The 20,989-nt window shown below is 41.2% G+C and overlaps 1 protein-coding gene and 1 long non-coding RNA gene across 2 annotated transcripts in view; both read left to right on the top strand.

Annotated features, from left to right (window-relative positions):
- Window positions 1–20,989, top strand: part of LOC149979544 (uncharacterized) — a 1,100,972-nt gene that overhangs the window by 685,945 nt on the left and 394,038 nt on the right. The window lies entirely within an intron of this gene.
- LOC110535568 (cadherin-6) overlaps window positions 1–20,989 on the top strand; it is a 79,334-nt gene that overhangs the window by 44,248 nt on the left and 14,097 nt on the right. The window contains exons 3-5 of the mRNA XM_021620633.3: window positions 11,699–11,993; window positions 16,837–16,956; window positions 20,507–20,674. Coding sequence (XP_021476308.2) covers window positions 11,699–11,993; window positions 16,837–16,956; window positions 20,507–20,674 — 583 coding nt within the window. The remainder of the gene's footprint in view (window positions 1–11,698; window positions 11,994–16,836; window positions 16,957–20,506; window positions 20,675–20,989) is intronic.

Genomic DNA, 20,989 nt, shown 5'->3' on the forward strand with positions numbered 1-20,989 from the left:
AGCACACATTTGCTGTGTTTGTTGATGAAGGCGATGACCCCCTGTCTGCCTAGTGTATGTAAGTGTGTGAGAGAGAGTGACAGAGAGACTCACATATGCCCTGGCCGTGAACAGAGTAACAGGCCCAAGCTCCACTAATGCAACCCCCCAAAGCTCCATCCTGTAACCTGAGAGGTAATTTATCAGATGCTCAACATGCTCTGCTCACACCTACTGTAAATGTCTGGGCCGAAATCAAAGGAAAACAACACTATGGAACACAAATCTTTTACTATCTCATCCTGGAATATACAAGGTCTGAGGTCATCTGCCTTTGACCTAAAGAGCAGGAACCCAGACTTCATCAAATAAATTGGAAACACAGACATTGCATCCTACAAGAAACATGGTATAGAGGAGACGGACCCACTAGTTGCCCTCTAGGTTACAGAGAGCTGGTAGTCCCATCCACCAAACTAACAGGGGTGTAACAGGGGTGAAACAGGGAAGAAACTCAGGAGGTATGCTAATTATGTATAGAGCAGACCTAACCCACTATGTACTACCTATATCCCCCAATAGAATCCCCATACTTTAACGATGACAGCTTCTCCATCCTAGAGAGGGAGATCTACCATTTCTAGGCCCAGGGACATATAATGTACTAGTCTGTGGCAACCTAAATGCCAGAACTGGACAAGAACCTGACACCCTCAGCACACAGGGGGACAAACACCTACTTGGAGGTGACAGTATTCCCTCCCAAATATGCCCCCACCCGACAAAACTATGACAAAATTGGCTTTTTACCAAATTACTTTATGACAGACAACATATTCACCCTGCATATCCTAATTGACAAACAAACAAACAAACCCAAAACAAAGGCAAAGTTTTCTCATGCTTTGTTGACTTCAAGAAAGCGTTTGACTCAATGTGACATTAGGGTCTGCTATACAAATTGATGGAAAGTGGTGTTGGGGACAACATTATGAAATCCATGTGCACAAAAGTGTGCGGTTAAATTTGGCAAAAAATACACTTTTCTTTCCACAGGGCAATGGGGTGAGACAGGGATGCAACTTAAGCCCGACACTCTTCAATATATATATAAAAGAATTGGCAAGGGCACTAGAACAGTCTGCATCATCCAGACTAACCCTGCTAGAATATGAAGTCAAATGTCTACTGTTTGCACATTACCTAGCGCTTCTGTTCCCAACCAAGGAGGTTCTACAGCAGCACCTAGATCTTCTGCACAGATTCATTCAGGCTTGGGCCCTGACAGTAAATCTCAGTAAAACAAAAATAATGGTGTTCCAAAAAAGGACCAGTTTCCTGGACCACAAATATAAATTCCATCTAGACACCGTTGCCCCAGAGCACACAAAAACTGATATATACCTCTGCCTAAACATCAGCGCCATAGGTAACTTTCACAAAGCTGTGAACGATCTGAGAGACAAGGCAAGAAGGGCCTTCTATGACAACAAAAGGAACATAAAAATACTTGAATCAGTTATAAAACCCATTGCCCTTTATGGTTGTGAATTCACTAAATGGGACAAACCACATTGAGACTCTGCATGCAGAATTCTGCAAAAATATCCTTTGGGTACAACGTAAAACACCAAATAATGCATGCAGAGCAGAATTAAGCCGATACCTGCTAATTATCAAAATCCAGAAAAGATGCGCTCAATTCTACAACGACCTAAAAGGAAGAGATTCCCAAACCTTCCATAACAAAGCCATCACCTACAGAGAGATGAAGCTGGAGAAGAGTCCCCTAAGGAAGCTGGTCCTGGGGCTCTGTTCACAAAAACAAACAGACCCCACAGAGCCCCAGGACAGCAACACAATTAGACTCAATCAAATCATGAAAAAACTAAAAGATAATTACTTGACACATTGGAAAGAATGAACAAAAAAACAGAGCAAACTAGAATAATATTTGGCCCTAAACAGAGAGTACACAGTGGCAGAATACCTGACTGCTGTGACTGACCCAAAATTAAGGAAAGCTTTGACTATGTACAGACTCAGTGGGCATAGCCTTGCTATTGAGAAAGGTCACCATAGGCAGACCTGACTCTCAAGAGAAGACAAGCTATGTGCATACTGCCCACAAAATGAGGCGGAAACTGAGCTAAACTGAGCTAACCTCCTGACACATATTTCCCTCAGATTACACAGACCCACAAATAATTTGAAAACAAATCCAATTTTGATTAAACTCCTATATCTATTGGTTGAAATACCACAGTGTGCAATCATAGCAGCAAGATTTGTGACCTTTTGCCACAAGAAAAGGGCAACCAGTGAAGAACAAACACCATTGTAAATACAACCCATATGTATGTTTATTTATTTTCCCTTTTGTACTTTAGCTAGTTGCACATCGTTACAACAGTGTATATAGACATAATATGACATTTGAAATGTCTCTATTATTTTGGAACTTGTGTGAGTGTAATATTTAATGTTCACTTTATTGTTTATTTCACTTTTGTTTATCCATTTCACTTGCTTTGGCACTTTAAACATACGTTTCCCATGCCAATAAAGCCCCTTGAATTAAATTGAGAGAGAGAGACAGAGAGACAGAAAGATTATGGAACTGTAGCAATGTGTCTCTCATGTGTGTGCATGCATGTGTGTGGTGTGTGTCCCTTGTGCGTCCCTCTGCGTTATGGGGTGTGATGAGGTCGGGCAGTGACGAGGCTGTTGAACATCTGTCTGACAGTGTTACAGGGAGTAGGACGAGATGTCTGAATAAGATACTAGGGGCCCGTCCCAAATGGCATCCTATTCCCTATATGGTGGAATAATATAGTGCTCTGGTCAAAGTAGTGCAGTGTATAGGGCCTAGGGTGCTATTTGGGACACAGATTAGGCCAATACTCCTACACTCCTCTCTCTCGCTCTCTCTCCTATTTCCTCTCCCCTAACTGCTGTCAGTCAGAATCGTTTAAGACTTCTCTCTCCCGCTGAGTCAGCTGTGGAATCATATTATTTATCATTTCGTTGCTGTAGTTACTTTCTTTGTTCTGAATTCTGTCAGCGAGGTAATATTCAAATTAGAGGAGAAAATAAATTCAGCTGCAACGTGAGTCCAAACTTTGAATAAGTTTATATGAATTATATGAAAGAAAAAATACACGCTTACTTGATTAATTCCCAACATGTTATTCTGAAATATATGTTTAACATTAAAGTGTTTATTTATTTTAAATCTATTACAGTTTATTTTGAATTTACAATTGTTGCCAGAAAGGCTAGTTGTGTTTATATGAGTCAACTAAGTTCCTATGGGCCCTGGTCAAAATTTGTGCACTACATAGGCATACATAGGTTGCCATTTGGGACATACTCAGACTATTGGCGGACACCACAGGGCTAAAAGGGTAACTGGCTTGTTGGACTAAGGGTCTTGTCTAAAACCATAAGCATGCCCAATAATGCTGTGATACTCAAATGGCAGCCAAATGTGTCTACCATGACATTTGCTGTGCTAATAACATACATTAAACTGACAGAAAAAAATAATACAATATTCCATCTCCTAATTTGCAGAATTAGTGTTAAAAATGATGTGATGTAAAAAAATAAATGTTTAATGTATTAATTAATATATTATTACCATTCATAAATGTTATGATTAATGGATCTTGCAAAGTTTATTTATTGATATACAGTATATCTTTATTTTATGGGGTGGGGTGGGGGAGGGGTAAATCAGATTTAATATTTTGCTGATTGATTGTGGCTTCTATCAGTGTAATTGTCTGCATCATTTCGAATCCACAATATGTTTTGGGTAAATATATATACAGTACCAGTCAAAAGTTTGGACACACCTATTTTTTTATTACTATTTTCTACATTGTAGAATCATAGTGAAGACATCAAAGTATGAAATAACACATATGGAATCATGTAGTAACCAAAAAATAAAAATGTGATAAACAAATCAAAATATATTTTACATTTGAGATTCCTCAAAGTTGCCACCCATTGCCTTGATGACAGCTTTGCACTCTCTTGGCATTCTCTCAACCAAATTCACCTGGAATGCTTTTCCAACAGTCTTGAAGGAGTTCCCAGATATGCTGAGCACTTGATGGCTGCTTTTCCTACACTCTGCGGTCCAACTCATCCCTGTCACGTTTGTTATATGGAGGAGACCAAGGCGCAGCGTGATGTGAATACATACTTATTTAATGAAGAAAACACTAAACAAACTTACAAAAACAACAAAATGAATGTGACGCTATAATATAATAGTGCAGACACAGGCAACTAGACATAGACAATAACCCACAGAGAACCTAAGGAATATGGCTGCCTAAATATGGTTCCCAATCAGAGACAACGATAAACAGCTGCCTCTAATTGAGAACCAATCTAGGCAACCATAGACATACATAACACATATACTAGTAAACACCCCCTAAAACATACAAAACCCCTAGACAAGACAAAAACACATAAATCACCCTTGTCACATCCTGACCTAACCAAAATAATAAAGAAAACAAAGAATACTGATTCACGCGGTCTCCTCTGAACAGTTGATGTGGAGATGTGTCTGTCACTTGAACTCTGTGAAGCATTTATTTGGGCTGCAATTTCTGAGGCTGGTAACTCTAATGAACTTATCCTCTGCAGCAGAGGTAACTCTGGATATTCCTTTCCTGTGGTGGTCCTCATGAGAGCTAGTTTCATCATAGCGCTTGATGGTTTTTGCGACTGCACTTTAAACTTTAAAAAGTTCTTGAGATTTTCTTGATAGACTGACCTTCATGTCTTAAAGTAATGATGGACTGTTGTTTCTGTTTGGTTATTTGAGCTGTTCTTGCCATAATATGGACTTGGTATTTTACCAAATAGGGCTTTCTTCTGTATACCACCCTACCTTGTCATAACACAACTGATTGTCTCAAACACATAAAAATTCTGCAAATTATGTCACGATCGTCATAATGAGTGGACCAAGATGCAGCGTGGTATGGTTCCATCCCCTTTATTATGAAGTGAAACTCAAAGAAATCAATAAATGCATAAAAAACTAAACGTGAAGCTGCTATAGTGCTCCCAGGCAACTATACATAGTCGAGATCCCACAAAACACAAAGGGGAAATGGCAGCCTAAATATGATCCCCGATCAGAGACCACGATAAACAGCTGCCTCTGATTGGGAACCATGCTAGGCCAATATAGAAATGTAATTACCTAGATGACACACCCCGACCTAACCAACATAGGACATAAAAAGCTCTCTATTGTTAGGGCGTGACAAATTAACTTTTACCAAGGCATACCTGTTAATCGAAATGCATTCCAGGTGACTCCCTCATTTAGCTGGTTGAAAGAATGCCAAGGGTGTGATGTCTTCACTATTATTCTACAATGTGGAAAATTGAAGAAATAAAGAAAAACCCTTGAATGAGTAGGTGTGTGCGAACTTTTGACTGGTACTGTATATCTTTAAATATATTTTCCTTCTTTATTATTTTTCACAAACACTGACACCCTCCCCTAATTGGAGTATGCTAATGGCCAACAATAATTAGGCTTCCACTTCCAGCTTATACATTAATTTCATGGGTAGTATATTTTACGTTAGTTATTTTTGTTTGTTTTTAGTCCCAGCCTTCAGCTAACCTCAACTACTCCCATATGTATCTCTGAAGACCATCCAGTTTTAATTTCTAAATAGCATATATTTTTCTACTGTGCTGGTATTTTTTACAAATGTTCTGAACCTTTCTATTCTCATAGTTTCATAGTTTGTAAATGAAAATATAAGAGTATTATTATATTATTGATTGATTGACTAAGATTTTTCAAATCACCCAGCAGTGCTATTTGCAGAGTTAGCTCCAAGTATATGTTGCAATATTTCAGCTGTTATTGAGCATGTGTCCAAAAACAAGCAGTAACAAAACAAATGATCTAATGAGTCTCTTTGCAACAAAATCAACAGAGCTGGGATGGTTGTATCCCCTGTATTTATAACATTCTATTGGTTGCAAGAATTTAGTATTATATTTTAAATTGTAAAACTCGAAGTTTTGAATCTGGCATCGTTTTGTATAAATGTTTCATAAACCATGTGCCATGGAATCGGTACATCGAAAACTGAAACTGGTATACTTTTTTATTTATCACAATTTTCTTTATCCAATTTTGGTATTAAATGCAGGTCCGACAGACAAGTTCTTTACCTTCTCCCCTTTCCACTTGCCTCCTCCATTTTTGCTGTAACGTTGCAATAAATTGGTTGTAATTTTGGATAGAGCAGACATTTCCAGATTTTCCTGCATGTGTGACAACTCCACCAGTCCTATTTATGATATAATTTACAAAGATTATGTCGTTTTAGATTTTATTTCTCCCCCAAAAAAGTATTTTGATCAATTAGTATATTCGAGTTTAACCATAATATTTGTTATGGTATTTGTTCTGTCTTTTCCGGTAGATTAAACAAAAATGTCAACCAGTTTTCTATTGCTTGTTTTAGCCAGTTCGTCAAATTTCTGCACTGCTAGAGCTGTCCGGTGAACTATAAGTGCTGCTATTATGAAGTGGAAACGTCTAGGAGCAACAACGGCTCAGCCACAAAATGGTAGGCCACCCAAGCTCACAGAACGGGACCGGCAAATTCTGAAGAGTTTAGCACGGAAAAATCATCTGTCCTCAGTTGAAACACTCACTTCCGAGTTCCAAAATGCCTCTGGAAGCAATGTCAGCACCAGAACTGTTCGTCGGGAGCTTCATGAAATGGGTTTTTCCATGGCTGAGCAGCGGCACACAAAGCTAAGATCACCAAGCGCAATGCCAAGAGTTGGCTGGAGGGGTGTAAAGCTTTCCACCGTTGGACTCTGGGGGTATGTGCAATACCATCGGGGGTACGCCAAATAAACATGTGATTTTTTTATCACATTTAAAAAACAGTCGATTTATATTTTGCAACGGGGCTATGCATTTGCGTGAGTTTTTTTTCTCGCATGAGTAGCCTCGTTTCACTGCCAAAAATGTAATTAAACCATTTAGTGTTCAGCGAAATAATAACACAATGTCAAATACAGGTAGCCTAGTCAAATAATTAACATCTAATCACATTAACCGTTACTCTATTGCAGGAATTCCACTAACTGTCGTATGTAGCCAAATGTAGCTGCTGCTCATTCCGTTTGCTCAAAAGGGTATAAATGGTTAAAAGAAGTAAGGCCTGCGTCAACAGAGACACATACCAGCTCTACTGGTAGTACTGCTACTACCAGCAGTACTACACCTGCACCTGTCGACGACACAAGTTGTTCTGCTTCCACGAGCACATCCAATGCTAGCATCAGTAATTCTACATTTGTTGTTCGCCCATCGAGCATGGACATTGACAGTTGTGAATCTGATGCAGCCGAAGAGCTACTACCCCCTTACCCGGGAAAGCACCGAACAACAGACAGGGATGTTGGACCATTGAAGAGGCGCAAATATGATGAGAACTACATTGATTTGGGGTTCACTTATATTGGGAGTAGTGCCTTTCCTCAGCAGTAGTGTGTTATATGTGCAAAAGTACTATCTCACAACTCGATGAAACCTTCACTCTTGTGCAGACATTTAGAAACAAAACATGCCAAGTTGAAAAATAAGCCACAGGAGTTTTTTGAGCGAGAATTAAGATGACTTTCGAGTAGTAAGACATGTATAAAAGCAACAGATACCATTAATAAGAAAGGTCTAGATGCGTCTTATGGTGAGCTACCGAGTGGCTAGGACAGGCAAGCCCCATACTATTGTGGGGGATTTAATTCTTCCTGCTGCCGCGGATATGGCTGGGACAATGCTGGGGGAAAAGGCCCAAAAAACTATACATACAATCGTTCATCAAACAACACTGTTTTACAACGCATCAGTAACATGGCAGGAGATGTTTTGAATCAATTATTGCTTCGCATACAAGCCTGTGAATTCTATTGGCTACAGCTGGATAAGTCAACAGACGTGGTGGACCTGGCACAGCTCCTGGTATATTTCCGTTACGTTTATGGAGGGTAAATTATCAATGGAAATCAAATGTATCAACCTATGGAGGTCTGGATTTGAAGTCACACTCAAAATTAAAGTGGAAAACCACACTACAGGCTGATCCAACTTTGATGTAATGTCCTTAAAACTAGTCAAAATGAGGCTCAGTAGTGTGTGTGGCCTCCACGTGCCTGTATGATCTCCCTACAACGCCTTGGCATGCTCGTGATGAGGTGGCGGATGGTCTCCTGAGGGGCCTCCTCCCAGACCTGGACTAAAGCATCCACCAACTCCTGGACAGTCTGTGGTGCAACGTGGCGTTGGTGGATGGAGCGAGACATGATGTCCCAGATGTGCTCAATTGGATTCAGGTCTGGGGAATGGGCGGGCCAGTCCATAGCATCAATGCCTTCCTCTTGCAGGAACTGCTGACACACTCCAGTCACATGAGGTCTAGCATTGTCTTGCATTAGGAGGAACCCAGGGCCAACCGCACCAGCATATGGTCTCACAAGGGATCTGAGGATCTCATCTCGGTACCTAATGGCAGTCAGGCTACCTCTGTGCGGCCCCCCAAAGAAATGCCACCCCACACCATGACTGACCCACCGCCAAACCGGTAGTGCTGGAGGATGCTGCAGGCAGCCGAACGTTCTCCACGGCGTCTCCAGACTCTGTCATGTCAGAATTTGCCAATCTTGGTGTTCTCTGGCAAATCCCAAACATCCTGCACGGTGTTGTGCTGTAAGCACAACCCCTACCTATGGACGTCGGGCCCTCATACCACCCTCATGGAGTCTGTTTCTGACCGTTTGAGCAGACACATGCACATTTGTGGCCTGCTGGAGGTCATTTTGCAGGGCTCTGGCAGTGCTCCTCCTGCTCCTCCTTGCACAAAGGCGGAGGTAGCGGTCTTGCTGCTGGGTTGTTGACCTCCTACTGCCTCCTCCACGTCTCCTGATGTAATGGCCTGTCTCCTGGTAGCACTTCCATGCTCTGGACACTATGCTGACAGACACAGCAAACCTTCTTGCCACAGCTCGCATTGCTGTGCCATCCTGGTTGAGCTGCACTACCTGAGCCACTTGTGTGGTTTGTAGACTCCGTCTCATGCTACCACTAGAGTGAAAGCACCGCCAGCATTCAAAAGTGACCAAAACATCAGCCAGGAAGCATAGGAACTGAGAAGTGGTCTGTGGTCACCACCTGCAGAACCACTCCTTTATTGGGGGTGTCTTGCTAATTGCCTATAATTTTCACCTGTTGTCTATTCCATTTGCACAACAGCATGTGAGATTTATTGTCAATCAGTGTTGCTTCCTAAGTGGACAGTTTGATTTCACAGAAGTGTTATTGACTTGGAGTTACATTGTGTTGTTTAAGTGTTCCCTTTATTTTTTTTTGCAGTGTATATATATATATTCCCACATATAATACATGTAATAATATAAGCACTTCTACGAAGGATTGTTACCCATAACAATGGCCTGTAGTAGGAAGTCTACATTTTTGTCACTCACTCACCCAACCCCTCCCAAACAGACCTCTGCCCCTCTCTCACCTAGACCCCCCCCCCCCCCCCCCCCTGACACACACACACACACACACAAATGTTCAACAGTTTATCTTGCAAATTTGGTTGATGTTGCCTTTCCAAACTATTGTCTCGTAACCTATTTTTATTTTTTAGACTATGGGATGCACACGTTACCAAATGTCTCCTATGGAGCTAGTGGCCGTAACACTGAAGCATTGTCTTCGTGTGCATCCCAAATGGCACCCTATTCCCTAGTGCACTACTTTTGAACATAGTGCCCCTCCTTTGCTCTATGTCATTATGAAGTGATATCACGGAGGACGGAGGAGAAAGGGCCCTGCATCTACTTCTGGAGGGCGCCTGGTGGCCATGCTCATTGCACATGTGGCTTCGCTCTTCCCCTAGTGACGCTTTAATTACATTTTCAATAGAAATTGATCAGGGGCCATTGTGAATGCACGTCTGGCTGCTGGATTGATTTCTGGGAGAGGTTTTTCTCCTAATTTGAGTAGGAGGCACCCAGATTGGGACGTAAATTAACTTCCATCATAGCGAGGGGTGGTAGAGTGGGTGACTGAAAGAGGAGGGAGACGGGAGGGGTCACAAACAGTGGCAGACAGAGAAAGACGCACGCAGGGCTGTAATGAGGCATTGCGCGCTAAAGCAGTTTGGAAGATAATGATGTTGAATAACTTTATTTTCACTCAACTGACTCTCTGACTTTTCAGATGGTTCGGCACAACAGAACCACACACATAAACAGTCAGTAGCTAGCTTCTCCCAGCTTGGTTATCATTGCTTTCACTTACTGTATCTTTCAGTGTTTACAACAAGCAAATGCAACAATCTTAAAGATACTAATCTTAAAAGGCAGCCATTTTGCTTCCACAGCTTTGTTTCCACACAGAACACAATGAATTAGTAATATTAAGCCTTCCAGCACCTGGAATAAAAACTCATTCATATGTCATAACGAGAGTGAGGTTGCATACTGTCTTTATCCCAAATGGCTCAATTTTTCCTACTGTACTGTATTTAGGGAATAGGGTGCCATTCTGTTGCAGTGCTCCACTCACTGCACAATCTAATATACTCCTTCTGTCCAGAACCAGAAGCTAGCAAGTCACACACCACATATGGTCACACACACTCAGAGGTCACACCCACCACTCCGATAGCTCCTCAGCTGACGCACATACTGTACGCATCACACACACAGACAGATACCGTATGCCTGTATAGGTGGAAAGATGTATTTGGTCATGTGTATGTTTATTAGCATATACTGTATGTGCACTGTGTTCTTGTGTGCATGCAAACGTGTCTGCCTCTGCCCTTTACTTTCATCTGCAATTATCACCATGTCCTTGGTGGTTAAAATAAATAAAAAAGGAGGGAAGACAGCATGAGGAAAAATAGGAAAGACAAGGGTTGTGGCCCAAATGGCACCCTATTCCCTATTTATTGCATTTCCTAAGTAATGCACTATATAGGGAATAGGGTGCCATTCAGGACGTAGACAAGCTTTTGATGAGTTCCCGGAGATAAATATGTTGAGGGGATTTGGTGGCTGAATTAAAATGTCAGCGCAAGCTAAGCTGTTGTTCATGCAGAAAGAAACAGGCCGCATCAGGAGAGACAGCAAATAGTAGAGAGGAGAGGTGTGGAGAGGAGAGGAGTGTAGAGGAAAGGAGGGGAGAGGAGAAGGTGAGGATAGGAGAGGTTTGAAGAGGAGAGGAGAGGATTGAAGAGGAGAGGGGGAGGAGAGGAGGGATGAAGAGGAGATGAGGAGAGAAGACCCAGTCAGAAGTGGAACGGTCATGTCATGTTTCTACAACATGTTAATAAAGGCATCTGATCTTCTCCGAGTTAGTAAATGGCAGGTTGTATGAACACACATCACTTTTGCTTCTTTGTCCTTTCGGTTTTGTACACCAGCTTCAAACAGCTGAATATACAATATTTGGGGTTATTAAAATATATTTCACAGAGGTTTAGAGTGTACAATGTTTCTTTACAGTAATTGCTTGTTTTGTCACAAACTGACATTTGGCGAGGTGATAGAATTTTAGCAACCGTTTAATTACAAATATTTTTTATTGTGATCTAGTGCTACTGAGAACTGACTTCTCATCGCTCCACAGCTCCACTCAGACGGGGACCGGGGTGACGGTAGCATACGGTACGTCCTGACTGGCGACGGAGCCGGGACTCTGTTCATCATTGATGAGAACTCAGGAGATATCCACGCCACTAAGAGGCTAGACCGGGAGGAGAAGGCCTACTACACACTCCGGGCCAAAGCCGTCAACAGAATCACTAACACCTCTCTAGAGGGAGAGTCAGAGTTTATTATCAAGATCCATGACATCAACGACAATGAACCCAAGTTTACCAAGGATCCCTACTTCACACACGTACCTGAGATGTCCCCATTGGGTATGTATGAACTCCTACACCCTAACCCCTACTTCACACATGTAAAGATCTCCCCACTGGGTACGTATGAGCTTCTACATCACAAATGTACCTGAGATGTCCACACTTGGTACAGATGTAGGATTTGAACATTTGCCTGTTTGCTATAGCAGGAAAATAATCTTGTGGCAACAGGAAATGTGAATTACTATACGGATTATAATTAATGAACATTTTTGTACGGGTTGATGCACTTTTCTTTCGAGAAAATATGTCTGAAATTTCAAATGGGAAATAACTAACTTGAAAAGCCTTTTTAAGCTGAAATACACCACAATTTTGCATTTCTTGCTCTGCAGGAAAATTCTAAGCTACAAAAGAGTGATCAAATTAAGATCCTACATCTGCATTAGCCCCTACTTCACACATGTACCAGAGATGTCACCACTGGATACATAGGCTACAGAGTGCATCCCTAAATCCAAATCAACCACTTGTGCCTTGGGTGTAACTAACTCACAGCTTGACCGAACGTTTTTAAACAGCGCAGTTAAACTGATAGCCTGGAAATCATTATGAAAGAGGGGGATTCCAAGCAGTCAGTGGTAATAATACATTCCAGTCTTGTATCTGCAATGAATAGCAGCATTAGAAGGCTTATGATGTGTGAGACACGATAGAGTTGTTACAAGCAAATGCCTATCTCATTGGATCAATGAGGGCTTTATCAATCATAGTAATGAGAGGAGAGATTGAATGCGTCCCAAATGGCATTTTATTCCTTACGTACATACTGCACCCCTTTAACCAGGTCCCATATGGCTCTGGGCCTCGGTCAAAAGTAGTGCACCACATAGGGAATATGGTGCCATTTGAGACGTAGATATTGAGTCATTAAATGAGAATGATTACAGGCCATGCACTGGTTCATTACAGCGAAACAAACAAGGTAAAGCGGTCCAACAATGCTGATTATATCAGATACTTAAGCTAATCTTTTGAATACACTGTTCAGTGTTCAATTACAACACATTAAACACGGGATGAAACAGTCTATATTTCGGTCATGTGTATGCCAATAGCTGGAATCTGCATAATCTATCCAGTTCAGTGGGTAGATGGCTGAAGATATATGACGTGTACTCTGAACACGAACACACTCTCTAACACCTGCGTAAAGCCACACTCTCATCAGTACATTAGCTTTCATCATCGCTCACGTCAAAAAAAACGCAACTGATGGAAATGACGACTTAGAACGTCTAACTTTACAGAGTTAAAGAACTTTGTTCTCTCCTGGTGCTGTAAGTGTGAGTGACAGTGGTGACACAACACAGGCAGGTGACAAACCCCGTCACTCCGTTCACCACATCTAAGTAGGAAAAGCAGTTGCCTGTTGTAACAAGTGAGGTGTGATGCCACAGCCTGAAAGTGGACCTGTTGTGAACCTGCCTTTATAGTGCAATCCACTGTACATTATTTGTCTTGTGAAATCCTGACAATTCCTTCTTCAGAGAGGAGATATCATCATATCACTAAGCTTGAACATTAGTTTATTTATAAAGTAAGAGGTTGAAGAGAAAATAAACTTCAGATGTTTGGCAGTTTGGCAGTAATGTAACGTGCCCACTTATATTCATCCTTGCAGATCTCACTTTGCCACTGAATTAGAACAAGTTTCAGTTGGTTACAATTCCCAATTCCAATCTGTAGCACAATTCTATATTTATGTTAATTTCCATTAACTAAATTCATTCTTCTTATGCATTTAATGAGGCAACACTGGGCCCCGCTAGGCATCGTTGGAACGTACCATTTGACTAAAACTTCTCTCCTTTGTTCCCTTGGAATATCATTCTCTGCCTCTTTGATAAGGAAAATGGATCATAGCCGTTGCCTAAGTGATCATGCCAAATGTAATCATATTGTCATTGATTAAAGATTTTTACACTATTTTAGCTGAACAGCATACCAGTTACCTTAAAATCCCGATTCCATTTCATGACTTCCCTTACAAAAACAAAAACAAGACATTTGCAGTTTCACATGTGAAAATCAGATATTAATATTTGAAAATCGCATTTTCACATGTGAAATAACTGTTTTCACATGTGGAGCTGAAATATTCACGTGAAAACAAAAAAGACACGTGTGCGGTCAGTTGTGTATAGTTCACGTGTATTCAATGTAAAGTTAACATGTTAACACCACCTTTTCACATGTGAGGAGAATAACATATATCCACCTCACATCTGGAATTATCAGGTGTGCTCTCTCTCCGGCCTCTAGGTCACCAGGCTGCTCGTTTGTGGCGCACACCTGTCACCAGCGTTACGCGCATTTGCCCAATTTGACACTCACCTGGAATGCATCACCTCCTTGATTACCTGCCCTATTTATGTCACTCCCTTTGGTTCCTTCCCCAGGCGCTATTGTTTCCGTTTCTGTTTCCTGTCTGTGTTTTGTATTATGTTACATTTATTTCTTAAAACACTCCCTGAACTTGCTTCCCGACTCTCAGCGCACTCATTACAGGAATGAGCATTTCCATGTGAAAGAGCTTCTTGTAAGAAAACCTTAACTCACATGTGGAATAGGGTTGAATATTTTCACTGTATTTGACATATGTTCAATCCCGAGAATAAATCACTTTTCTCCTGCCAAAACCGGAAGTGTCATTCAAAAGCATCATAAAGCATATAAATAAACCTATGTATGGATTAGACTTTTTTTTAAATTCAAGCCTGATGCTACCTGAGTCTGATGAGCCATACATTACATACATTTTATGAGCCCTAAATTAAATACGTTTTATGAGCCCAAGCCCCCCCCCCCCCAAAAAAAAACGAATGATTGTGGCGTTATCCAATACATAGGCTATATGATATAGGCTACTGCACATTACGCACAACATAAAAACATAAAAGTCCATAGATGTAGCTATGCTCTCTTGGGTAAATAAATTAAACAAGCTCCAGTAGGCAAATACTTTTGAGTGTGAACTGTATTACTGTATTATACTGTATTATATGGACTGGAATTACACACATCGTTCAAACCTTGATAAAGCAGGGAGAGAACATGTGATTCTGATGCAGCACATGCGGCCTACAAAGTAACAAGTATAGGCTAACTAATTTGATTTCTAGAAATATAATAGAGCTTATTTGTATAATTAGTAGCCTGACGCATATATACATTTCATAATATTTCCCCTAATATTATTAGCCTACCTCCTCTTTCTCTCTATTGTTGCTTCATTCCTTCCTCGCTTTCAACAGTTAAATTAAATAACTTTTGTTGTCCTAATCTTCATCATTGTAATGACATCCTTGAATAATAAAGAACTAGAATTAGAAGCAGAAGGCTTTCACTTCTCCTGACAAAGATAGAATGGTTATGGGTCTGAATAAACTAACTGCTATAGCATCGCGCATTCACCCTTTCTTTCAAACTACCCGTGAGTTCTACTGGCTGCTGTATTTTACAATCAGCAAACAATAGCTTGCGTCCCTCTTCGAATAATCTATTGGTATAAGAAATGTAAAAACAAATGTTCAGCAAGCTATTCTAGTCTAGCTTTTCCTGCATGAGACTCCAAGAGCTGAGGAGCATTTTTTAAGGAGAGAGGCCAGTGGAGCACACGGTGCATTCCTATTGCGCAAGAAACAGAAGCTATAAGTTAGAAGCTTATTATACATAACCCCTCATTCATTAGCTAAATATAAGGCTAATACTGCATTGAATTTGTTACCTGAAAGAGGCGGGCCAGGACATCTATTTATAGGGCTATATAGCAATCTAGAGAAGGATGATCTATTTTGGATGCAATTTGAATGGAGTTGATGGAGAGAGAGAAAGACTGCGAGAGTGCGCTCGCGCGTGCACTGATTTAAAGCAACGATATCCGAGTGATAGGCTGATTTTAAATAGTCTGCAGCTGCAATAAAACATCTTTACAATTCAAAAATAAGGTGACCCCCCCCACCCCGAAAGCCAGATGGAGATGTGTGAATGAGACGCACATTCAGTCTTTATTACTGTAGCATAGACTATGCTGCAGCAAATGTAGGCCTACCTGTCACAAAAAAAGTTACCATGATGAGATGATACTGTAGTTCTACATGCATTGTGAACTGTGCTCCATCCCGAGATGGGCTGTCTGTCCCCACCCTGAGTGTTGATGATTCCTCACGCAGAGGCCATAGAGAAGCCATATTTAGATATGTTATATCATTTAACAGTTCCATTTCACACCATGCTGTTCATATAAATAATTTATCATAATTTACCGGTTTCTCGCAGTTATTTATCCCTGCAAAAGGGTGTGGTTTTGGGCGGATAAATCCCGGTTAATCTCGGTAACCAGGTTGCTGCCATTCAACCCTAATGTGGAATTGCACTTTCACATGTGAAAAACGTTCAAAATGTTTTCACTTGTAGATTCATGGTATCACGTTGAAAAATCGCATCCCCATGTTGTCACATTTATTACACATGAGATCATTGATTTCATATGTAGTTTCATATTATCACATGTTGATTTTACATGTTGTCACATGTTATCACATTAACTTCACATAAGATCACATTAAATTCATTAGGTTTTCCAGTTCGATAGTGCACTTCTTTTGACCAGAGCCATATGGTCAAAAGTAATGTACTATAAAGGGAATATGGTGAAATTTGTGACACAGACATACATATACTTCAGTTCAGTCCAGTTCACTTTATTGGCCTTATTCAGGAAGTTGTCTTGTGCTATTGAGAGCGTTCCCCAACACCCCTAGACTCCATTTCATGTGTATAACTTTGCTCACCAAGTCACTCTCTTTCTTCTTCTCCTCCCTCCTTCCTTCCCCAGGCACAGTGGTGATGCAGGTGACCGCTACAGACGCTGACGACGCCACGTATGGTAACAGTGCCAGGGTGGTCTACAGCATCCTACAGGGACAGCCATACTTCTCTGTAGATCCCAACACAGGTCAGTGTAAACAGGCACCCCATCTTTCTTCTTCTTCTGTAGACAGAAAGGAGAGGTAGGGTCAATTACAATGCAAATACAGAGTTCTATAATAATTACCTTCTATAGTCTATCGGTGGCTTGAGGGAGCAAATGTTCCCAGAGAGTCAACCGGGAACAGCACACACAAGGTGCCACTTCCCTGTCTTACTGATGTCATCTTGCACCCGAATGCAACCTAAAGACCTACTGAGAGTGAACCAGGTTGCGAAAAGTGCACTACCCGTCATTACCACGGAGACTGTGTGTGTGTGTGTGTGTGTGTGTGTTTGTGTGTGAGTGTGCGTGCAACATGACCATTAACTCCCATGTCAGACTGAAGCGACATGACAGAAAAGAAGGGCAGAACCTCTGCCAACCACCGCCTTTCAATCCCATGGCTCAGCCATCACTGCTAGATTTAATAATGTGTCATGTGTGCTTTGGAATGGACCCTGGTGTTTTGTTTGCTTAAACAAAAGGGAAATTGCAACAAAAAAATCTATTTGCAGATTAGTGCAGGGCTTCACATTAATATGGTTTATCCCAGATGTGCCATGTAAGCTGACATCCCCCCTACACAAAGGCAGGCTTGGACAACAGCATGAATCTCTCTCTCTCTCTCTCTGTATGTCTTCCCCTGTTTGTTTGTGTGGAGTGAGAGAAAGAGAGAGAATAGACAGAGAGTGAGAGAAATAACAAGTAGAGCGAGGGAGAATGAGAGAGAGAAGAAAGATAAAAATAGATAGGGAAGAGAGATGCATTCAGAGACTGTGTATTGGTGTACACATGCACACAATATATTGTAACTCTATATTGAATACACGTGTGTATTTTCCCCCTCAGCACTACTTGAACGGACTAGCATGTTTTTCAGGAGCGAGTCGCTGGCGGTCCTTCAGCGAGTAAGATTGTGCTTTGTTAGGAAAAACGAACGCTGCTGCGTCATCTCTCAGCGCTTCACACACACACGCACCTTTGTGCCTTACTCCTCTCCTGCTGCCACATCCTATGTGATAAAAGAGCAGGATGAGAGTTGTAGAGCCCTGCATTCACTGTGCATTTCACCGATGCTGCATAGATCTCGGGTTGAGTGATGTGCTGCATCAGCCCTTACATCGCCTATTGTTTGATATTCAACAAATTTCCTCTTTAGAAAAAGAGATTGGATCCCGTGAACTCTGTCGATGCAATTGATCTAGTGTTTTTTACTTCTATTTCTGTATTTTACTGTAACAGTCTCTGTAGTTTTGATGCTTCAAATGGATGACAAAAGCCACGGCAGCTCAATATCTGACAGACAGGAGGAGAAGAAGGCAGAGCGCTGCTTTTAATATGTACAGTTGAAGTTGGAAGTTTACATACACTTAGGTTGGAGTCATTAAAACTTGTTTTTCAACCACTCCACGAATTTCTTGTTAACAAAATATAGTTTTGGCAAGTCGGTTAGGAGATCTACTTTGTGCATGACACAATTCATTTTTCCAACAATTGTTTACAGACAATTCCAGTGAGTCAGAAGTTTACATGAACTAAGTTTGCTGTGCTTTTAAACAGCTTGGAAAATTACAGAAAATGGTGTCATGGCTTTAGAAGCTTCTGATTGGCTAATTGACATACTTTGAGTAAATTGGAGGTGTACCTGTGGATGTATTTCAAAGCCTACCTTCAAACTCAGTGCCTGTTTGCTTGACATCATGGGAAAATCAAAAGAAATCAGCCAAGACCTCAGAAAAAAATGGTAGAAGTCTGGTTCATCCTTCGGAGCAATTTCCAAATGCCCGATGGTACCACGTTCATCTGTGCAAACAATAGTACACAAGTATAAACACCATGGGACCACGCAGACGTCATACCGCTCAAGAAGGAGACTCGTTCTGTCTCTTATATATAAACGTACTCCGGTGTGAAAAGTGCAATCGATCCAATAACAACAGCAAAGGACCTTGTGAAAATGCTGGATGAAACAGGTACAAAAGTATCTACATCCACAGTAAAACGAGTCCTATATAGACATAACCTGAATGGCCGCTCAGCAAGGAAGAAGCCACTGCTCCAAAACCGCCATAAAGAAAGTCAAACTATGGTTTGCAACTGCACATGGGGACAAAGATCGTACGTTTTGGAGAAATGTCCTCTGGTCTGATGAAACAAAATAGAACTGTTTGGCCATAATGACCATCGTTACGTTTGGAGGAAAAAGGGGGACGCTTGTAAGCCGAAGAACACCATCCCAACCGTGAAGCACAGGAGTGGCAGGACAATTATGTGGATATATTGAAGCAACTCAAGTCATCTCAAGTCATCATTTGAAGTTTGGTCGCAAATGGACAATGACCCCAAGCATACTTCCGAAGTTGTGTCAAGATGGCTTAAGGACAACAAAGTCAAGGTATTGGAGTGCTCATAACAAAGCCCTGACTTCAATCCTATAGAAAATGTGTGGGCAGAACTGAAAAAGCGTGTGCGAGCAAGGAGGCCTACAAACCTGACTCAGTTACACCAGCACTGTCAGGAGGAATGGGCCAAAATTCACCCAACTTAATATGGGAAGCTTGTGGAAGGCTACTTGAAACGATTGACCCAAGTTAAACAATTTAAAGGCAATGCTACCAAATACTAATTGAGTGTATGTGACCCACTTCTGACCCACTGGGAATGTGATGAAAGAAATAAAAGCTGAAATAAATAATTATCTTTACTATTATTCTGACATTTCACATCCTTAAAAAAAATGGAGATCCTAACTAATTTAAGACAGGGACTTTTTACTAGGATTAATTGTCAGGAATTGTGAAACTAAGTTTAAATGTATTTGGCTAAGGTGTATCGAAACTTCAGACTTCAACTGTAGGACTCTGTCCTGACTGATAAACCAGATATATATTTTTTATGTGTACAGTATATGGAACACAACTGTACCAGAGAGAGACAGAGCATCTATATTCACCTCAATGTCTTTGTGTCTGAGCTCTAAAGAAATGTGCAAAAGTTATATTTTGTGCATCATACACTGTGATATTACTTTGCATGCATACATACATAACAGTGATGCAGTGATTAAAAAAAAACAGTGTGTGAGGGCTGACTGCCGTTCGAGGTGAGTAATGCTCCCTATACCTTCAGTGCATTTTCTCACAAAAGGTGGGTAAAATGCTTGCACAAAATTACAAAGGTGTTAAACTGCATATACGTGTGTTTACCCTACACTACACGACTGATGCATACATTATATGTAGTCATTTAGCAGACACGTTTATCCAGAGCGACTTACAGTTAGTTATTCATCTTAAGATAGCTAGGTAAAGGCAATCATGTATCACAGTCATAGTAAGTAAAAATGTTCCTCAATAAAACAGCTATCAGCAAAGTCAGTGCTATAAAGAAAAGACAAGTGTACTGTAAGTGTTAGTGCAAGAAAGGCATGAGTGCTATTTGGTTATTATTATTTTAAATATATTCTTACAGAACACTGATATATGAAGAAATGTATGTATCAAAAGTATCTAATCTCTCTGTCTTTTTCTTACAGGTGTGATCAAGACAGCCCTGCCAAACATGGACAGGGAGACGAAGGAGAACTATGTCGTTGTGATCCAGGCTAAAGACATGGCTGGCCAGATGGGGGGACTATCAGGGACCACCACAGTCAGCATCACCCTGTCTGATGTCAATGACAACCCACCACGCTTCCCCAAGAGTGAGTATAGTGCACACATATACAGACAGATGTACACACACACACACACACACACACACACACACACACACACACACACACACACACACACACACACACACACACACACACACACACACACACACACACACACACACACACACACAAAATCAAACCTAGTTCACCATACAGAAGGCTCGTGCCAAACAGGCAGCCTCCATCTGGTGTCAATTTCAAAATTAATGTGGATTGGTACTGCGATGCTGCAGCTGCGGTGTGTGTGTGCATGTACGACTGCAGCGCTCTCTGGAAGGCTGGGTATAATTAAATGTAAAG

The sequence above is a fragment of the Oncorhynchus mykiss genome, chromosome 11, assembly GCF_057628025.1.
Source record: "Oncorhynchus mykiss isolate SJ-2025 chromosome 11, ASM5762802v1, whole genome shotgun sequence".
Classification (NCBI taxonomy): domain Eukaryota; kingdom Metazoa; phylum Chordata; class Actinopteri; order Salmoniformes; family Salmonidae; genus Oncorhynchus; species Oncorhynchus mykiss.